Source organism: Caenorhabditis elegans, chromosome V (assembly GCF_000002985.6).
Source record: "Caenorhabditis elegans chromosome V".
Classification (NCBI taxonomy): domain Eukaryota; kingdom Metazoa; phylum Nematoda; class Chromadorea; order Rhabditida; family Rhabditidae; genus Caenorhabditis; species Caenorhabditis elegans.
Genome location: NC_003283.11, coordinates 11149069 through 11169648, shown reverse-complemented (window position 1 = coordinate 11169648; position 20580 = coordinate 11149069). Strand labels below are relative to the sequence as shown.

The following is a 20580-nucleotide window of genomic DNA, read 5'->3' as shown; positions in this document are numbered from 1 at the left end:
TAGGGGAGTTCCTTTCTTTGAAAACTCTGTGGTCAGTTCAGAAGCTATAGTCGTTTCAAAATTTTATAAAAAGAAAACAAAAGAAAAGTAAATTATGAAAAAGATGAGAAAGTGAAATCTAGCGAATCGAGAATTCGAATATTTTTAAAGCTTGGCAAAACAAGGCGTTGCCCTCCAAGACATATCAATTGAGCACACCAAAGCGCCTCCTCTGCTTTCTTCTAAGAATCTCCGGGGGATTCATTCACACGGGTCTTCTGTGCCGGCGGCGTGAAGCTTTAAAGGAGCAACACGACGGTGGTGACACCACCACACAATTGTTGCTGTTTAAACGACAAAACTGACTCACGAAGAACAACTAGTGAGGGAAAATAAGAAAGGGAACTTACATTATGGGGGTAGACGGATTGATATATTATATTTAGTCTTTAGTTTTTAAAGTTAGCACAAGTTGAAAGAATGAAAAATGTATAGATGTGTATCTAAAAACAAGGAAGTTTTTATGGAAATTGAAAATGAGCTTTTGAAAAACTTGTACTGAAAATTGATTAAAGTAACCAAGAAGTGATTGAATTATCAAAATAACTCACCCATGGTAGAAAGACTTTTTTTTTTCGTTTTTCAATTTCTACATATGAAACAAGAAAAGGGCCCAGAATTTTGAGTTTCCTTACAGATGTATAATTACCATTTGTTTGTTAGTTGTTCAACAATTTAGTTTTTGAAATGCAAATGTTCGCTCCGCTTTTATAGGGACTTTTGAACTCTGTTTCAATGGATTTTTTCCTACCTTAACTTATTCAATTTCCTCCGCAAACTTGTTCTTCGAACATGTCTTTATATTCTGTTTCATATGTCATGTCATAATCAAAAATTGAATTGAAAAAATGAATTTTTGGGACGCCGTACTTGTGCAAATTACATTTGTGAATAGTGAAAAGGGACAGACATCATAAAAATGTATAATCTAATTGTGAATGAGTTTGACATGAAGGAAGAAAAATGTGAACTTCCGTATATACTAACACAAAGATTAGAGGGACTTGACAGAATAAAAACGATTGGTGTCCGCATGGTGTCACTTACAAGATGAACTCAAAAAAAGTTTTGCAAAGAAACTCGTGAGTTTGGAGGATATTTGCAAGAAATCCTCAAGATTGTCTTGAGTGAACATGAAAGAAAACGCTACCGTAGATCTTGAATCCTAGGGGAGCCACCGAGACTAGTTGCGTACTTTGTTCCGGAAAAAAGGTCCTTAGTCAAATCGGCAAAAAGAGACTAGTTCAGAAACTTGAAAGCGGCAACAAACGAGGTGATCATTCATTCCAACTTTTCACACAAACACCCATTTTTTGAATGCGAAAAAAAGAAAAAAGAATGCGACCCCGCTTTAGGAATAGTTGTCTGGGCTCAAATAAATCATCATTTCCCGTAAACCTTTTCAATTTTTAAATGTTTCTTACTTGGCTAAATGAAAAAGGCCAAATTTTTGTATGCTTTTCGGCCCTGCTATGAGTTTCCCAAAAACCGCAGTTATTTATTAAGGTTTTTCTATTTTATTTTATAAAGCTTTAGACATTTGTGAATGGGCAATGCATAGCCGTTTAAATGATATCATCTAGCACTTTGGGAAACAATTTAAAGTAAAAACAATTTCAGTGATTTTTGACGTGGCAAAGTGACGTTTTTTCGTTTCCTTCGCGTAAAACGAGGAGGCGGCAATTCAATTTATCGGACGGACCCCGTGCGCAAGAAGTCGTTTAAATTCGCTCTCAATCTTGGACATGAATCTAGTCATCGATCATTCAGTTTTGTAGAAAAAATAAAGTTCGTTCACTGAGAAACATACATAAACCGAGAATTCAATGAGGAAAATATTATTCTTGAATAAGTTTTGAAGACTATGACATATTTTGCAGAATCAGAGTTTTTCAGATTTTGGCTTTACATTGAAAAATAAAAATTATTCAACTACCCGACTAAAATTTATATGGTTTAATGTGAACTAAATACCATTGCTGATTTAGCTTTGAAGTCGATTCGACTAAAAACCTTTATTCAAATTCAGATTGCCAAAAAATCAATGAGGAACACTTTAAGTCGTCTGTTCTTTCACAACTTAATGACACTTCTCAATACATTTTATGTTCTCCGCTTTGCAAACAATACATGCAATACTTGCCCACTGGCTCCAATTTTTCGAAATTTGGGTTCAAAATCCCTGTTTTACTTACACAATGACTATGAACGATTCAGATAAATACATATACTCTTCATTTTTCTATGCATTTCAGTGCCATATGGCATATGTGCAATGTGGCTCTACACTGATAACTTAATTCAAACAGACTTACTGTAATTCAAAACTTTCCGTTTTGTGAGCCGGTAAGCCATGCTTATAAACATAAAAAATACATAAAACATAAGAAAACTAAACAAAAAAAAGACATAGAAATATAAAAAGAAGTCCACGAAGAAATCAGATTTGAAAAAAAAATAAAGCTATATTGCAATGATTTTAATTATCGTCGGCCCTGTTCCAAATATAATCTGCACAATGTTATATGGTGCTCGGTGGACTTATCAGACAGTTGAATCCCGTTTTTTTGCTTCATTCCTCTCTTGTAAGATTTTCATTGAAAAATAGCAGCAAGTTGGAAACAGTATTAATTAGTAGCCATAGTATTCATATATATATCATTCATTCACGTCTTCAAGGCAAAACATATAAGGGGAAAGCATATACAACTAATCACAGGGAAGAATTGGTGGATGATAAAATGATCCCATAAACCATTACTAGTTTGAGAGATCAGGTTGGGGGAATGAGAATATTAAGGGGGAAAGAATTTAACCGGGAAGCAAACATAGAGCGATTTAATTTTTCCGGGATTTGCTTTGCTAGGCGGTTCCAGGTGGCGAGGTTGACTCTGAGGAATCCTTTGTTTGTTTCGCCAACAGATCTGAGCATGTAGGGGTATCTTGGAGTTACAGCTTTCTTCACCGACGATGACACATTTGGGTAGTGGAAGTTTCCAGTTATGATGTTGTGGTAGGTGCGAAGGATCTGCAAGACCCGCCTATGTTGCACTGACTTCAAATTGGCTTGGGCCAAACGATCCTCGTATGAAGAATACTTTATGGCATTTTCATGGCATTTTTAATATTATTGAGTGTTAAAATACGTAAAATAATGAACATACAATTGAAATTTAAAAACATTATGCCTGTTTCAAAATAATAGTACAAATAATTCAAACCGAAACGTGATTCTCTCTTCATCCAAATTTTAGGAACAAAAGTATATATCTAAAGTACTTCTGCCCTTCATGGTCGTATCAATTGTTCTTTCTCTATTTCTAAATCTTGCCAGTATGATTCTGGTCCGTCGTGTGAGTCAGCAACGACAAAAACTTGTGGGTAAGTCTCACCCATCTCAAATTACAACATTCCGACACTTGATATTTTCAGAGACTCATTTCCTCAAATTGATTGTAATCACTTGTGCCGTGCAACTTCTAGGGACAATGTTAACTGTATGTGACCTGTTGTAAGATTTCGAAAATAGTTGATTCAGATAATGCTGGCACTTATAAGTGCCAGCATCGACGACGTCCCCATTATTTTCTATAATTGTTTCAACGATACCATTGGTCGGTGATTGCCTCACACTTTGCCATCCTTGGCTCATTTAATGGTTGAACAAACCAATAAGAGATAATTTGCTTAATCTGATAAAATCTACTCCAGTGCCTTCTAATATTTTAGTCATTTAAGCCAGGAAAAAGTGGCGGGTTACTCGCCATGGTGGGCACTGGCGAGTAACCAGATGATCTCACATATTTTTGAGATTTGATATAGAAATGGGCATAAAGATTTGACTTAAATGCCTTCAGATATCGTTTGATTCTATTAGAATTCTCATTGAAAAGTCAATTTGCAAATATATAATTTGTGTTTGAACAAACTCAAATACGAGTTTAAAATTTTTTTAATGTTTTCGATTTAACAATTAAGCGTGTATCTATACAAAAACGGTAAACCCCCGAGGATACCATTTTTCAGAAAAAAAACACATTCGAGCCGTCTCAAAAAGTATTCAGAACAACTTTATATACAATTTGGTTTTGCTATAAACACACACACATTAATATTTGTACTCAAAAGAAACATTAAGCATTTTGAATAGTATCATGAATATTAAAGTCAGCCAACCCATTTTAAGCAATTTGAATATCAAATCTGTTAGTAAAAAACTTGGGTTGAACTGAAATTTATTTTTTTCTTGAGTGGGTCCGAAGTACCAAAGAGTCTACACATTTTTCAAATCAGAAACTTTTAAAATGTCATTTTTACCGTGTGAAGAGGGGGGGGGGGGGGGTAGTCTTCCAGTAGTCTATGTTCCTTCAAAATAGGCCCCATACCAAATTCCATTGAACTCTTTAATTTTTAATTTGTCTATGTAAAAAATCTATTTTTGAAAGTTGATCTCAATTGCTCCCATCGACGCGGGATCCCTTGTGAATTGAAATATGTGACTACGATTATTTGCTTGCAAAATCTGAATTTTAAAATTTATATTTAATTTCTTGTCGATTAGTGAATCACGTTTTTCCATTGAAATATGTTCTCTAGTCATTGACTAATGAAATCTTTTTTCATTTGTTTTTGAGAAATTCAAATTCATTATCACCTCTGCTAAGAGTCTTCCTGATGTGTTTATTCATTTCATTTCAGTTACAATAAACCAATCAAGAGATATTTAATTAAGAAAGCACACCGAATGTACTAGTTCGGTATACTAATTAGAATTTTTCCTGACAATTCTTCTTTCATGCGGCTTTTCTCTCTTTATTTTTTCTAATCCTAACTTTAATACATTACTAAATGCTAGCATTTTTGTAATAGTTCAAAGACTGTGTAAAAAATGGAATATTTTCAGAGTTTTACTTTCTAGAAATCTTTGAGATTAATTGATGGTTTGAGAACAAACGTGTTAATAAAGTAAACCTTCAAGATATTTTTTTTATTCCAACAAGTTCGGATGTTTGTTTTTATTTTAGATCAATCAAAATGATTCTCTGGCCTTGGATAATCTTCATCGTCTACCTCTCTTATGGAATCCCTTCTTTAATTCTGTACATTATGACGTTCTATATAATTGTTCGACACTGGAAAGAGTTTGATTCCTCGTTTTTCCAACTTTACATGCTTGATGGATTCATGAACCTTCTCACTTTTTTCATAAACTACATCAAAGCGAGATTTCCCACCCTCACGTGTCACGAATGCATATTGGCTCCAATATATCGGAACATAGGCAAGTTTACTCCGCATTTTGAAAGTTTCAAATTCATTTGACACAAAACTGTTCATAGTGAAATCATTTCGTGCACCATATAAATTAGTTTTTACACCCCGAAATATTTTAGCCAAATTTAATATTGAGCTCCAATATTGTCTTAAAAAAACTGGGAACTCCAAATTTTGCACTATGAAGCCTTGAAACGATGAAATAAAGTGTCCCGCTGGTCACTTGAAAATCTTTGAAAAACTGACAATAGTCTTTCAAAAATACCAATTGATTTCAGATAACTTTTATATCCTTGAGTTTATCATGACAATGAACTTTCACATGGCTTACGTACAATATGCTATTACTGCTTTGATAGCTTTAAACCGATTTTCTATTATCTGTAACTACCTTTTTTTTGAGCCTGTGAGAATTTAAAATCAAATCATAAGACTATTTTATGAGAGATAATTTTGCAGATTTGGAAAAAATTATCTTGGATTTTGATAGTTTTAGCTTATATTCTACCATTTATGAGCTCACGTGTAGTTTGGGATTACCCAATGAGAGTCGAATATGTGGATGAAACGGACAGTTATGCATTTACTACAGCTATGGTTTGTTTGTTTTTTTTTTATTAAAATAACGTTTTATGTTCTGTGATGAGTTGAATCTAACTTTACTAAATATTTCAGCCAATTGATAAAGTCTTCGATTACTTGATTCCATTCATGATTACAACTACTTGCGTGTCCGTCTTCGTGAATGTCACTAGCATAGCAATAGTCAACCAAATGAACGTTCAAGTTCGACAAGAAGTTGAATACAATTTCATTCGAATTGCTTTTATTACATGTCTGGTCCAAGCATGTGGAACTGCTTTGAGTGTGATCCGATACTACAACATGAACACTTCAATGGCAGTGACGCTCGCAAATTTCATTCCGTTTATCAGTGACGGGCTAAGTCTAGTCCAACCATGGTTACTCGTCACCTTCAGTAATGTCGTAAGTGATTCCGGAAAATCTATTTTTGATGTCTATGACGTATTTCATTTCAGATGAGAAAAAAGATCACTGAAACCGTGCGTCGAAACCAAAAAACGCCTCTTGTAACATCTGTTGTACCAATCCGATCAGCAGCCCGCTGAGTCATGTCCATTCGTTAACGAGCTGGTTATGCATCCCGGAGGACCTTCGGAGTCCTATGATTTTCCATTCAAATATAATGTTTTTGAGGCTCTTGAATTCACTCTCTCATTCTGTGTCATTTGTTGTTGGACTGATCACGTTTTTGCTTTTAATCTCTGTGATCTTGTATTGTACAATTATCGTGTTATGTATCTTTGATTTATATTGAAATTACTTCGCCAACGAACGTATACTTTGGGTTTTTGAAGATTTTTTTTTCTGTTGCCAGTCTTCTTCTTAAAATTATACTGTGAAAAAAGGAGCGCGATCATGGTCCCACTTGATGGTTCGTACAAAAACTGCACTTATTGTCGTGTCCTCACCGCAACGCGCAGAGCGGTTTTTGCTGACCGCAATATGCGAAACACGAACTAAACTCGATTGGAACACAAAAAAACTTGCAACTGTAGCACAATACAATAACCTCAAGGTGCGACAGTCTACAGGAACATCGATTTTTTAAGCAGTGGCAGATTTTAATCAAACAGTTTTCAGTTTGTACAGAAACAATATTAAACAAGTCCCAAAAAACACTGCATTTTATAGCGGACTTCAGACAGTTTTAATTTACTGAAAAATTGTTGAAAATAGAAAATAATTTTCGAAAGTTTAAAGAAATTCTTAAACTCCATATCTTGCGTTCCCTCAATTTTGTCAGCCTACAGCGCCGGCCAATACTGTACTTGTTTTTGAATTTTTGAAGATTTGTTTATCCTTATTTGTTTAGGCTGAAACTTTTTGAAATAGATATCTACACAAGTTTTCCATTAACAATTTTAATAACAAATGCTGAACTCATTTTGCATAAATTTGCCTCCTATGAACCTCGTAGCAAAAAATTCTTAACATTTGTAAATAGATTCTCTTTGAAAATATTCTCATTATTTTCGTCCGGTATTAGAAAACTCCAAAATACAATTTGCACATGCCGTCATCCATGATTTACTTGTTTTTCATTTCAGTTTGGTCGACAAAAAGAGTTTCAGTCGTCTACAAGAACTTTTCTCAAGCGTGATATGATTTGTTCCTGTTATTATCAGTTCTAACCAACTATTTGTCTCGAATCACCGAACGGAACCCAGTAGTTAAGATTCGCTCCGTTCATATTCTTCCAAATTACTGAAATTCCAAGTGTCTGGTTGTGATTATAACTAACGTCTTGAAGAGAAAATTCTCTCAGAAAATTTGTATTTACAAAAAAAGCTCAAAGGGGTGTGGCCATTAGTTCACTGATTTGAGTATTTCTCCTTTCTCACATTGATATTCGATACAAAATGTGGACATCATGGATATCGCTTCTATTTTCTTTTTGCTATTCAATCCCATCAGTTGCATTGTATGGAATAACAATTTATACAATTCTAAGATGTCGAAAAACATTTGACTCCTCGTTTTTCAATCTTTTTGTATATGATGGATTTATGAATCTGTTCACATATTTTGTGGGATTGTTCATGTTACGTTTGACTAGTATCACATGCTTTGACTGTCTCATGGTTCCTGTATATATGTTTTTTGGTGAGTTTTTTTTTTTTTGTAAAAAAAATACACAATTTTGTTAACAATACAAAGAAAAATTGAATAAATGTCACAAATCAAGTTGTCTTGAGAAATAAAATTAAATCACACGTCCTGTTCTGGATAAAAACAATAAGGGGAGTACTACCAACAGAACAACTATTTTGAGAGCTTACGTTGAAATATTTTTTTGGTCTAGACTAGCTTAAATTTACTACGTTAGTTCTATAACTAAAACATTCAATTTTTGGGAAAATGAACCGCTTTCAGATAACAACTTTCCAATGAATTTCTTTACGGCAATGAGCTATCACATGGCATATGTACAGTATAGCACAACTGCTCTAATCTCTGTCAATAGATTAAGTGTTCTTTGGAATTATAAAACATTTGAACCGGTTGGATATTGAACAATAATTTTATCTTTGTTTATGGAAGAAATTTCAGATTTGGAGAAAATTCACTTGGTTCATTATGTTTGTGGTTTTTGCCTTTCCATTTGCTGATACACATCGGTGTTTTAAATATTCAACAAAAGTTACCTACGATTCAGAATCTGACAGTTATTCCTTTGCAACTGAAATGGTAATTAACTTTTTAGATGTTTTAAAAGAAACCTAGGCTATTGGAAACTTACATTTGAAAAGCAAAAATAATTCCCAGCCAATTTTCTGGAACTTTTGAAAAAACATTCTCACTGAAACAATTGATCGTTGAGTTTCTGCGATAAATGAAATTATTTCAGCCAATTCCTGACACTTTTATATATTTGATTCCATTTATGGTAGTTGTAAGTGTCTCCTCAGTACTTGTTAATGTTACAAGTTTCGTCTCATTGCGTCATTTGAAAACACAAAAACGTGGAAAAGTTGAGAAGAATTTTATTTCAATAATGGCAATAACATGTGCTGTTCAACTACTTGGATGTGTTCTCAGTGTTGCAAGAGTTTATTTCTCAGCTAACAGAATAGCTGCAACACTTGCTTCATTTCTTCCATTTGTTAGTGATGGGCTCACTCTTGTACAACCATGGCTTCTTGTGGTTTTCAGTAGTACGGTAGGTTGTGAAAACCAAAAAAGTTCAAAATAAATTTAACAATCCATTTTTTCAGATGAGAAGAAGAATAAAGCAAGTTCTCGGATATCAGCAAGGAAGCCAAGGAACATTCGTGATTGTCCGATCTGTGACCAACTAAATTTATATTTATTTTTTTTGGCTCGATTTTTTCTGTTCAGTTGCTACAACTGTGTTCGTCAAGCGTAGCTAGTTCCTTTTAAGTATATTTTTGAAGTTTCCTAAGACCGCACGGATAGCAGAATGTCCAATACACACAACAACATGTTCTCGAGATTTCAAAATCAGATCACACAATTTTTCCCGTTCTTCAGAGGTCAAACAAAAATAAAACATGCTGACTAGCTTTGAGAAATTTTGAACTCATCTCCCTAAAATGTAACAACAGGAATACTTTAACGGATGATAAGCTCATCGATTTTATAATTTGTTTTGCGACAACTTTCAGAATTAGAGACGAATTGTTTCTGATGAAGTAATTTTGAACTGAGATACAGTTATTTTCATAATTGTTGTGAACGACACTTAAAAATAAAGCTTCTACGAAAAGTGTAGTGTTTCCATATTGTTCAGTGTACCTCCCACACCATTGTTAGTTTTAATGTTTTTTTCTCATAATAAAGCATACAAATTTTAAATTTTTATATTCGATGTTCTTATAGAATTTTTCATAAAGTAAATGCATCCATTCAACTCGGAAGTGTGATTTGCTATGATGGTTTGGGAACTTTTTTTAAGAAATGAGGTTTTGTTGAATGTGAAACTTTAATTTTCAAAAAAAAACACAATTCTTTCGGGTTAGTAAACACATGAAGCACCCATATACCGTATATTCTCTATTAGTGCTGCATGCAGCACTAATTTCCAGGTTCTTTTTTAATGCAGCACTATTAGAAACTGCAGTAATACAGGAGACTGCAGCATTAATTTTCGAACGGCTTTTTTCAATTATAGATCACTAGTTTTTAGTCACAAAAGCTCATTTTTTAAGCAGAAATTCATAAAAATTGCGAACTTTTGTAACAAACAGACCCAATAATTCAATTACTTTCGTAAATTATCAAAAAATCATCAAAAATATACAAAAAAATACCAAAAAATAGCGAAACTGTCAAGTTACTCTTTCAATAGAAAATGGGGTGCAGCACTAATGGGGTTATTCAAGTAATGTAGCAAAATGTATTTAAATACATTTGTGACGTCACAAATGTATTTAAATACATGTTTTTATCTACTTGAATAAGGTTGTGACGTAATTTTTCTACACTTTTTAATTTTCCGACACTACTTGAATAACCCCATAATAGAGACTGCAGCACTATTTTTCGGACCTTTTTTGAATGCAGCACTATTAGAGACTGCAGTACTACTGGAGATGCAGCACTAATAGAGAATATACGGTAAGTAATAAATGTTAAAAGTTACGCGAATAAATAGACTGGTCCTTGATGTCGTTCAATTTGTTGAACAGCGAGACTGAGCGGCGATGCGTAAATTTAAATAAAATAATAAAATCTTGTAACCCGTTGAAGCGCGTAAGTTTTGATTATTCGAAAGAGGAAACTTTTTTAAAGTCTCCTTGTGCACGAATTACTGACATATTCAATCATGTTTATTTTTAAAAAACTTGTAATTCAATACGCATATTGAGAAAAAAGTATTTGAAACACTCATTGTAATACTCGATTAAATCTTTCAACCACCGAAACAATAGCTTTGCAGTTTTACATTTCCCATTAACTTTTTTTTGACATTCCGAATATTCTTTTCTAGAGCCATTGTTCAATTTCCCAGGTTTTTATCGAAAATCTTAAATTTCCAGAAGCCTAAAGTTTGGACTCATTCATTTTTAAGAACAAAGCTAAAATGAATACTGATCTGATTCTTGTCATATCTTCCACTATTTATGGTTTACCATCTATTGCACTTTATCTATTAACTTCTTTTGTTATAATAACCCACAGAAAAATTTTTGATTCTTCATTTTTTGGAATCTACATATTTGATGCTCTAATGAACACCTTCACATTTATCATCGCATTTGTAATATTGAGACTTGGCAGTATTACCTGTTATGATTGCTTGTTGGCACCATTTTTTATGAGACTGGGTTTGGCTCGTTTGTGATTATTTTGTAACAGATAATTTTTCCAAAAAAAAATCTGAAATTTGGATAACAATAAAATTCTTTACGTTTAAATTATATCAAACTGATGATTAAAACAATCGTGCAAATCTCCATTAGTCACAAATGATAATCTAACTTCCTTCTTGTCTAGCAAATTATACGTTTTATTAACTTTTTGAGAGTTCTGCAGTGTTCCATTGGTTATTTAATTCGCTATCTAAAAAGTTTTTGCATTCTTGCAAAACTAATTTGCTCACAAAAAACTCGATAAAAATCAACTCGTGATGTTATCAAAATTTTCCCGTGGCATTTTCAAAGAATTTAGGAAAGTTGGAAGAAATTTAAATGGAAAATATATTTCTTTTGAAAATATTTAGGAAAACAAACAAATAATATAATGGAGAGGTGTAATCAATATCAAGGTATACATTAAAAAATGATTGTTTAAAATTCGACGTATTAAACAACAAAAAAAATTAAATAAATCTATAAACATATTTAGGCGATTTCGCTCCATTGTCATTTATTTCTGCAATGTCATTTCATATGGCTTACGTTCAATATTCTCTAACAACTATGGTTTCTTTGAATCGTCTAACTGTTTTAATAAATCACAAAGTGTTTGAACCGGTAAACAAACCAACAAACAAACACACATATTCATGTAAAAATTTAGATTTGGAAAAAGTTCACATGGCTTTTTGTTGTACTCATTTATTTTCTACCATTTCTTTCCACTTACAAAGTAGTTATAATGGAGTCTGAAATAAGATACTCCACTCGTGATATTTATGTTTTGGTAACTCCCAATCTTGTAGGTTAACTATTTTGTCGAAGTTTAAAGCCATTTTGCAGCCATTCAATGATATCTACAACATTCTTATTCCATCTTTGTGTATACTTACAGTTCTTTCAATTTTATTCAATGCAGCCAGTGTCATATTTTTGAGAAGTTTGAATATTCAAAGGAAGAAAGCGGAATCTAATTTCTTGATTATTATGTCTATTACAACATTATTTCAACTTATTGGAGCAATTGTTACAGTTATTCTTTTAAAATTCAGAACATCAATTTACCCTATACTGTCAACAATCATGCCCTTTGTCAGTGATGGATTATCTCTAGTTCAACCTTGGTTGTTACTATTTTTCAGTAATGCAGTGAGTTTTATTTCTAACAGAGACAGGAATAGCATTTATTCCTTACTTTTTCGGCCTGGCCCTTTTCAGAGACAATTTCCTTGTCAATTTCCAAATTTAATTTTTAAAATATTCAGATCAGAAAGGAAGTGAAATCTATTTTTGGAATCCACAAAAAAGTACAACTTGTTCAAGTTCAATCAATTACAAACTAGCGATTGGGTTCTCAACTTCCAAAAACATTTGAAACTGTTCTCAACTTTTTTTGCAATGTTTCAAAATATTAAGAAGAAGTTTCTCACTAAATAAAATTTTCTATATAGTGTATTGTATCGAAAGACTAAAAAACAAACTGGTGATCATAACTGTCCCTAAATTTTCATGTCTTATTGTCTTTTAACAGAATTTGAGATTATCAGTGAGTATTCTCTAACTAACATTTTATTATATTCATTCAAAGTGCAGACAGTTGACTAATCAGCAATAATTGTGACGCGTGAAGTTGATTAGTGCACATTACAATTAAAAATGCTTTGTCTAGCCAACTTTCATCATGTGACCATTAAAAGCGTATGCGAGCAAGGGATTGTTTACTGTTTCAAAACGCTTTCATGGTTTCTAGATTGACTTGAGTAATTTATCTTTTCGAAGAACATTAAAAAGGATTTTTATCGATTTTTGAAAATAAATTGTCAGAAATGGCTGAAAAAGTTATTTGAATAAAATCCACTATTTTTAAACAATTTTCAGTGTTTTGAGTTATGTGATTGCCAGTTACTTTCAAGATGGAAGATGGAATAATACATTTTGGAAATTTAACGCTGATTACTTGGATGTTAGAACAGACGTTCGATTGGTAAAATGACACGAAAACTAAATTTGACATCAAAACAATACTACTTGGGAGATATCATAAATTGATAATTGTTTTGAATGGGGCTAAGTAGTGTCGGAAAATTAAGAAGTGTAGAAAAATGGCTTCATAACTGTATTCAAATACATTTTGCAACATTACTACAACACCAAAAATTTAACCAACCGCATGAACGATTTGGTTCGCCTCCACTCCACAACCAATTTAAGACTTTTGAGCAATTTCTGATATAGTTTTAGTAGTTATGATCTGAGTTGGAAAAACCAATGTCGGGATATTTGACGTGGTTCTGCAAATTTCAAAAATACACGAACGTGAATTCCAGATGTTTCAAAAAGTGGGCAAAATCACGAACTCTGTGGAACGTGTGCACAATGTTCGAAATTAATGAAAAAGAACACATGTGCACATTTCAAACCTGTTCAAACTCAATAAAGTGACTTCATTCCATTTTAACGCATAGATTCCCTCATTCTGTAGTTCTGAAAGCTTTTAGTTATACAATTTGGGACGTTCATTTTCATATTTATTTTGACGGAAACTGTTAATCTGAAATGTTCTTGGCAATAGAAGGTTAGGACAGAGAGATGTCAGCCGACATGTTTTATTTTTATGGGAAATTGTAATATTTATCTCTAAAAGACGTAAATGGGATTCTCTAGGAGCAACCTTATTTTTGTGTGTGCAAAACAAGCAGTTCGTCATATCTCCCGAGAATTCTCAAGTATCATTCAATGAGGACGCTGTCGGTGGTTCTGTCTCATTTCTCATTTTGTTATGAGTCTGAATTGTGTCACTATCTCTTTGATCTATGCAGTTCCGTCTTTGACATTATATGCGGTTACTGTAGTGATAATTATACTCCACTGGAAAAATGTAAAATCTTCTTTCTATCAGTTCTATATTTTTGAATTCATCATCAACACCATCACGTTCGTAAATGCAATGTTTTCTGTTAAAATGCCAACTGCGACCTGTGCTGAATGTACCCTTCACAAATATTTCCAAGAACAATCTGTTCCATCATTTATGAGCCAATTCCAATTTGTCATCCAATTCAACATGGCTTTTGTACAATATGGATTGACTACAACAGTAGCAATAAATCGAATGTCGATTGTATTGTACCCCAAATTTTTTGAACAGGTAAAACTACCTTTTTAAAGTATTTACCGTATTTCTTCTATTAGTATGGCCTCCCTATTAGACTTGCACTCCCTATTAGTATTGCCCCTCGAATAACCTCCGAAAATTAGTATTACACTCCTTAATAGTATTGCAAGCGGGAAGACCTTCCAAAAATAGTATTGCAGCCATACTAATACAGTGCTCCACATAATGATACGGCCACCCCCAAATTTTGGTATAACTCAAAACTGGGTTGAGATAGCAAAACATAGTTTCTTGTGAAAATGTTCGCCGTACTGGCTAACTTTCAGATAAGTATTGGAAATATACCTGAACCGTTCGTAAAAAAAGATAAACCATTTTTCATGAAAAACCATATAAAAAAATCCACAAAATGATACGGCCACCCTTGGTTATTGTTTTCTTTTTTCGTTTTCTTTGCAATTTTTTTTGCTAAACGTTAGGTTTCATGTTCGTTTGTGTTTTTACAGCTATGTGTCGTGAAATAACTTTAACTGACTACGAAAAAGGACAAATTGTGCAAAATTATCTCAAGGCTTCTCGGATCGTCAGATTTTTCGTGATTTGAAACGTTTGAGAGATATGATCACTCGATATGCTTCAAATCCTGCTGCTTATTGCACCAAAAAGTCTTCTGGTCGCCTACCACTCCTTTCTGGTAGAGACAAGCGAAAAATCGTTCGTCGAGCATTCAATTGAACAGTGACTTGCTCGAAAAGTAGAAGCGAGATGAACCTGCCAGTGTCTGTTGAGACCGTACGTCGTGTCCTTCGAAGTCCCAGTTTATCAAAAGACGAAAATTAATAAAGGCTAATTTCATTACCGAAAAACACTGCCAAAATCGTATTCAGTTTGCTTAAATCAGCCAGAGAACTAACGGAGACAAGTGAGGATTATGGTATAATTATTCAAGCCCAGTTTTTGGTTTTTTTTTTTCGGTAATGAAATTAGCCTTTATTAATTTTCGTCTTTTGATAAACTGGGACTTCGAAGGACACGACGTACGGTCTCAACAGACACTGCCAGGTTCATCTCGCTTCTACTTTTCGAGCAAGTCACTGTTCAATTGAATGCTCGACGAACGATTTTTCGCTTGTCTCTACCAGAAAGGAGTGGTGGGCGACCAGAAGACTTTTTGGTGCAATAAGCGGCAGGATTTGAAGCATATCGAGTGATCATATCTCTCAAACGTTTCAAATCACGAAAAATCTGACGATCCGAGAAGCCTTGAGATAATTTTGCACAATTTGTCCTTTTTCGTAGTCAGTTAAAGATATTCCACGACCCATAGCTGTAAAAACACAAACGAACATGAAACCTAACGTTTAGCAAAAAAAATTGCAAAAAAAACGAAAAAAGAAAACAAAAACCAAGGGTGGCCGTATCATTTTGTGTTTTTTTATATGGTTTTTCATGAAAAAATGGTTTATCTTTTTTTACGAACGGTTCAGGTATATTTCCAATACTTATCTGGAAGTTAGCCAGTACAGCGAACATTTTCACAAGAAACTATGTTTTGCTATCTCAACCCAGTTTTGAGTTATACCAAAATTTGGGGGTGGCCGTATCATTATGTGGAGCACTGTAGAAGAAATACGGTAACTCTACTTTTTTCAGTTATGGAGACGACATGGTTGGGTTGTAATGGGGGTGATATTTATAGTTCCATTTTTTGTAACCTATCATATTTTTCTGTATGATACCTACTTTCAATACAACGCAGTGGCTGACAAATTTTCTTTGGCAAGTAAATATGTAAGTCCAGTTTATATCAAGAGTTGTTGATAAAATTCAATTACAGAACATCAAGGATATATTTACCACCTTGAGCTGTTTTATGGTATCATGTACGGTCGTAACTATGATTAGCAATTTTATCAGTTACTTGAAAATTCGAACATTCCCGTTTAAACCAAAAAACCTAGGTGAGTTATATTCATCTCTCCGGTTAAAAAAAATTGAATTCAAAATCTCAGAATACAATTTCTTCATTGTAACTGCTCTCGCCAGTGCCATTCAAGTTTTAGGAACAATTTTGACTCTTGCTATGAAAAGTGCAGCTTCTGACTCGACAACCTACAAAGTAACCAACACAGCTCTCCCATATGTCAGTGATGCTTTGTCCCTGATCCAGCCAACCCTTCTTATTATTTTCTGTAAAGGAGTAAGTATTTTGTGGAATACCTTCGGGATATGTACTGCGTGTAGACATAGAAAGTGATGTTTCCAAATTTCAAGAGACTAAACTGCAGAATATGTATGATCTGATTAGTCATAAATTTAGGTTCAAATTTTTGGATCTAACTAATGTAATTTTGAACCTTGAACGTTGATTTAACCTAATGAGAGTTCATAAGTGTCTCTTAAAGTGATGTTATAGCAAAAATAAACTGTGATTTGTGAAGTATGAAAGTTCAATAAATGTAGATGGGAAAAATCAAGACAATTATGATTTGATTGAGTCTGTGTAGTAGTAGGCTTTAAAAAATGTTCAGACCTCGAATGAAACGTCTTTTTTAAGGTGTCAATTTTGTAATCCACCAATTTTAAGCTACCTTTGCTCCACCTTCTGAAATCTGTTATAACTTTCAACATTTATTTTCAGATTCGAAAACACGTCGCACATCTTATGGTTAACATCTGCATGCTTCACAATTGTTTGATTCCGGCCTCAATGAGTCGCCTAGATGTTGCTTCAAACACATAGGCTCCTACCGGGAACTCATTATTAATCTTACACTTTTATGTAATCTCCGCGCCCTTTAAACATCTCTAGGGATCCATGATTCAATGAGTATAAATTTTTACTCTTTTTTTTTGCAACTTCTCATTTTGCTCCAAATTTCTTTAAATGTGGTTCTTCTTGATCACTCTGTTCTACTTGATTCCCTCTATGATACTGTACCTCATCACTGTTTATGTAATAATAAAACATTGGAAAAAGTTCAAATCATCTTTTTTTGTCTGGTATTTGCTTGATTTTTTGATGAATACTTTAACAACAGGCATCACATTTTATACACTTAAACTTTCATCTGTGACGTGTCAGACATGTGCATTGTCATCGATATACTTGATGCTTGAAAATAATTTCACTTTAAACATAATGTATTCCTTGATGTACAACATGTCATATGTACAATATGCTATTACTTCCATCATCTCAATTAATCGTCTTTCGATCATTTGGAATCACTTTTTATTTGAACGACTTTGGATCAAATACTCATTTATTTTGATATTCGCTATTAATCTGCTCCCATTTATCAACACTAGTCAGCTTTTCTACAGTACATGCCAATTTGGAAATAGATCTGATGATACGTTTGTTCTTAGATGTGACTTAGTTAGTTTATTTTGAAAATCTTTTAAACATGAATGAAACCATCATTTACAGCCCACAAACTTATTGTTCACCCCACTGATCTATTTTCAAGGAGTATGTACTCTATGTTCTCTTATTTGTAACATCAAAAGTTGCTCCATTGTCTGGAAGGCTTCAATTGAGATGAAGGCAAACATGGGTAAGCTTGTAATTTTTTTTTCTTAAGAATTCAAATTATTTTTCAATCTCAGAAGCCAATTTTCTAATTCTCATTACTGTAACTTCGGCTGTGCAAACTCTTGGAGCCTTTATAACATTTGTTCTGAATGAATATCCGAATTCTCCGATGTACAGCACTTTTCACACCTATGTCCTTCCGATCATCAGTGATTTATTCACTGTCATGCAACCATGGCTTCTTGTTGCTCTCTGTGAACCGGTCAGTTCAACTTTTTATTTTGAAATGACTAATTTACTCGTTTTTAGATCAGAACCCGAATTCGGAAAATATTCGGATTAGGGTCTGCAGTCGTTGACGTAGCGCCACACAATTCCCGTGTGGGACCGACTCAACAGCAAAATGATGTATCAGACTCAAGAGCCAGCATTAGATTTTGATTGATAATCAAGTAATAATAATAATTGTTTATTTTTTTGAATTATTAATTTATTCTATAGATAAATTGAGAAAATATATATTTTTATGGTGATGTTAAATAGTTTTAAATGGGAGTCCATCATGGCCTTCTTCGAATGCCGCCTTCATATTATTTTGTAGCTTGATCTCATCAACTGAACTCATAACGGCACCCCCTGCTTTGCATCCAAGAACTGACATGTAGAAGGCCAAAATTGTTTGCAGAATTACCAGAAAGCTAAGTAACAGATCAAGAAGAATTGGCTCATTATCAGAAACAAATAGTTTTCCATCAGCTTTAGGAAAGATGTATGGAAAAACTGGGAAAAGACCTGAAATTTGATATTTATCATAAAGTAGTATATATTTCTACTGACCAAAAAGGAATGGCACAACGGCAACCACGTTCTCCATCGCATTTGCAGTAAAACAGAAGATCGCTGCAGAATAGCTGCCTTTCTTAACTGCATAAATACCAGCCAGTGATGGGAATAATGCAACCGTCGCAAAAATTATTTCAATTCCAATAGCCCAAAGGGCACCGTAAAAGATTCGTGAAACTCCTACTAAGAAGATTCCAAGGCAAGCCATCACCTGGAATCATATTTGATTTAGTACCTTGAAGTTTTATAACTTTCCAAACAGATTTAAGAACTTGTTCCTGTTCAAACTAGGATAAAAGTTTTAAAAAGTTACCTGTAAACAACACACAATACTAATCATATTCCAGTTGAGGTAAGGTGTTCTAATTGCAAGCTGAGCGGTAACTGCTCGCGGTGATGGCTTTTGTTCAAGCATTGGTGGCACAAATGCTCCCATTTGAGATAATGGAACTGGATGACCCATTGATGGGACTGCCGATGGTGGCCTTGAATGAATCTGGAATTATAAACAATATAGTCGAAACATTATTTTCAGACTTTCTAGTTTATGTTTTTAAAAAGTATTTTTACAAACGAAAAGAAAAATTAATGTTTCATTATTGAAAAACTAACTTGTGGTGTTCCTAGTGGATAAAATGGACCAGAATGAGAATGCATTGCTTCCCTTTGTTGCATTTGTTGATCTCCTCTTGGAATTGTGTTAAATGATTGATATTGTTGAGCCATTGGATGCATTGGTGGAGCAACCATTGATAATGGAACAAATTCACTTCCATGGTGTGGTTGTCTTCCATGACTCATTGAAGAAGCTGATCTAAAATGTGATGCTGGAGGAGGTCTTCCCCATGTGAGCTTCTGTTCTCGAGTCATTGTTCCAGCTGCACTTTCTGGACGTGTTCTTCCAATTTTTGGGGTAGCAGGTGCTGATGGTGGACTAAATTCATCTGTTGCATATACGAATGGAGACATCTTTGGTGGTCGGAGAGTTCCACTGTGAACTGAGTCTCTTGTAGGCTTTGGGGTTCTATTCAATGTGGCAGCTTTGAATGGAGTATACGAATAAGTTTCTTCTTGTTGCTCCGCGTTCCACATTTTTGTACCGTCTTTGTACTTTTTTGGTTGAAATTGTTTTGAAAGTGTTCCAGTCATTTCAGGTGCACCAGCTGCTTCATCATTGTATTCATCATGTGTATCAACGTTTTGAAAATAGGTTTTTGATGGGTGGCTCATTACTGAAAAGTACTCATTAATATAGGTATTGAAAAGCAGAATTTGGACGAGTTTCAAAATTATTGATGTACTTCGCACTAACAAAACACGTGATTACATTTAATTGATTTGGTAAAATCCGTAATTGAGTGCAAAGTAAGTAAGATGTTTTTTATCATACAAAAATATATTACAGGCTCCAACGGAAAATCGTATCAAAATTTGTCAAGATAGGATATTATTATAACTTTTTTTTAGATTGATAAGATAAAAGAAATATAAATATATACATCAAGAAACCGTTTTCTGTATCCTGCGAATATTTTTTTATTTAAGGAAATATGGTATTGATGAAAACAAAGCAACGAAAGTAAGAGGGACTAGGTAAATAAGCAATTTGTTTATCAAAGCAGTATAAGGAACATTAGAGAAATCTATTTAATTGGAAAATATAATTAGGTCCGAACGAATAGTAGTGAAATGCAAGAGAATGCGAAGGAATGTGATAACTTCATAGGTGGTCTATCCCACAATTCTTTCTGCGTATCTATATCTCACATTATATTTCTGGCTTCCGACCGCCCGACCTTGAATTGATCCGTCGCTTTCATACGGCAACAAGTCGGCAATAATAAGAGAGATCAGAGTTATCAGTCAAG

At 33.7% G+C, this 20580-nt stretch overlaps 6 protein-coding genes, 7 non-coding genes and 1 pseudogene across 14 annotated transcripts; 8 read left to right on the top strand and 6 right to left on the bottom strand.

Annotated features, from left to right (window-relative positions):
• The first annotated feature begins 89 nt into the window (after positions 1-89).
• Positions 90-372, top strand: T19C4.22. The gene has a single exon (NR_069438.1). It is a non-coding gene; the product is annotated as an Unclassified non-coding RNA T19C4.22 (non-coding RNA).
• On the bottom strand, positions 140-347 carry T19C4.21. Its single transcript, NR_069439.1, has one exon. It is a non-coding gene; the product is annotated as an Unclassified non-coding RNA T19C4.21 (non-coding RNA).
• Positions 373-496: 124 nt separating the features above from the next.
• On the bottom strand, positions 497-645 carry T19C4.15. Its single transcript, NR_069437.1, has one exon. It is a non-coding gene; the product is annotated as an Unclassified non-coding RNA T19C4.15 (non-coding RNA).
• Positions 646-819: 174 nt separating this feature from the next.
• On the top strand, positions 820-1038 carry T19C4.18. The gene has a single exon (NR_069436.1). It is a non-coding gene; the product is annotated as an Unclassified non-coding RNA T19C4.18 (non-coding RNA).
• Positions 1039-1591: 553 nt separating this feature from the next.
• T19C4.20 lies at positions 1592-1731 on the bottom strand. The gene has a single exon (NR_069435.1). It is a non-coding gene; the product is annotated as an Unclassified non-coding RNA T19C4.20 (non-coding RNA).
• A 277-nt stretch (positions 1732-2008) lies between these two features.
• Positions 2009-3796, top strand: T19C4.10 (annotated as a pseudogene). The gene is made up of 5 exons: positions 2009-2316; positions 2503-2624; positions 3294-3420; positions 3472-3550; positions 3604-3796. Coding segments are annotated over exons 1-5 (829 nt in total).
• T19C4.23 lies at positions 3292-3465 on the bottom strand. Its single transcript, NR_069434.1, has one exon. It is a non-coding gene; the product is annotated as an Unclassified non-coding RNA T19C4.23 (non-coding RNA).
• A 1277-nt stretch (positions 3797-5073) lies between the features above and the next one.
• On the top strand, positions 5074-6443 carry srg-40 (Serpentine receptor class gamma; the record flags this gene model as incomplete). Its single annotated transcript, NM_073437.4, has 5 exons — positions 5074-5320; positions 5592-5719; positions 5773-5910; positions 5989-6300; positions 6354-6443. The coding sequence occupies 5 exons, from the start codon at positions 5074-5076 to the stop codon at positions 6441-6443; spliced, it is 915 nt and encodes a 304-aa protein (NP_505838.2).
• A 1314-nt stretch (positions 6444-7757) lies between these two features.
• On the top strand, positions 7758-9197 carry srg-41 (Serpentine receptor class gamma; the record flags this gene model as incomplete). The annotated part of the gene is made up of 5 exons (NM_073436.1): positions 7758-8001; positions 8272-8399; positions 8449-8586; positions 8747-9058; positions 9114-9197. The coding sequence occupies 5 exons, from the start codon at positions 7758-7760 to the stop codon at positions 9195-9197; spliced, it is 906 nt and encodes a 301-aa protein (NP_505837.1).
• Positions 9198-11601: 2404 nt separating this feature from the next.
• On the top strand, positions 11602-12708 carry srg-42 (Serpentine receptor class gamma; the record flags this gene model as incomplete). Its single annotated transcript, NM_001373107.2, has 5 exons — positions 11602-11626; positions 11707-11834; positions 11881-12018; positions 12060-12365; positions 12482-12708. The coding sequence occupies 5 exons, from the start codon at positions 11602-11604 to the stop codon at positions 12557-12559; spliced, it is 675 nt and encodes a 224-aa protein (NP_001359659.1). The 3' UTR covers positions 12560-12708.
• Positions 12709-13995: 1287 nt separating this feature from the next.
• On the top strand, positions 13996-17316 carry srg-38 (Serpentine receptor class gamma; the record flags this gene model as incomplete). The annotated part of the gene is made up of 5 exons (NM_182428.2): positions 13996-14364; positions 15985-16122; positions 16169-16292; positions 16344-16531; positions 16973-17316. The coding sequence occupies 5 exons, from the start codon at positions 13996-13998 to the stop codon at positions 17072-17074; spliced, it is 921 nt and encodes a 306-aa protein (NP_872228.1). The 3' UTR covers positions 17075-17316.
• 21ur-13270 lies at positions 14249-14269 on the bottom strand. The gene has a single exon (NR_069433.1).
• Positions 17216-18386, top strand: srg-39 (Serpentine receptor class gamma). Its single transcript, NM_073435.4, has 4 exons — positions 17216-17713; positions 17765-17891; positions 17944-18131; positions 18179-18386. The coding sequence occupies exons 1-4, from the start codon at positions 17219-17221 to the stop codon at positions 18308-18310; spliced, it is 942 nt and encodes a 313-aa protein (NP_505836.1). The 5' UTR covers positions 17216-17218; the 3' UTR covers positions 18311-18386.
• T19C4.1 (Secretory carrier membrane protein) lies at positions 18326-19944 on the bottom strand. Its single transcript, NM_073434.6, has 4 exons — positions 19325-19944; positions 19026-19208; positions 18707-18923; positions 18326-18661 (listed from the first exon to the last, which is right to left on the bottom strand). Exons 1-4 carry the CDS (start codon positions 19940-19942, stop codon positions 18405-18407), a joined length of 1275 nt encoding a protein of 424 aa, NP_505835.1. The 5' UTR covers positions 19943-19944; the 3' UTR covers positions 18326-18404.
• Between the last annotated feature and the right edge of the window lie 636 nt (positions 19945-20580).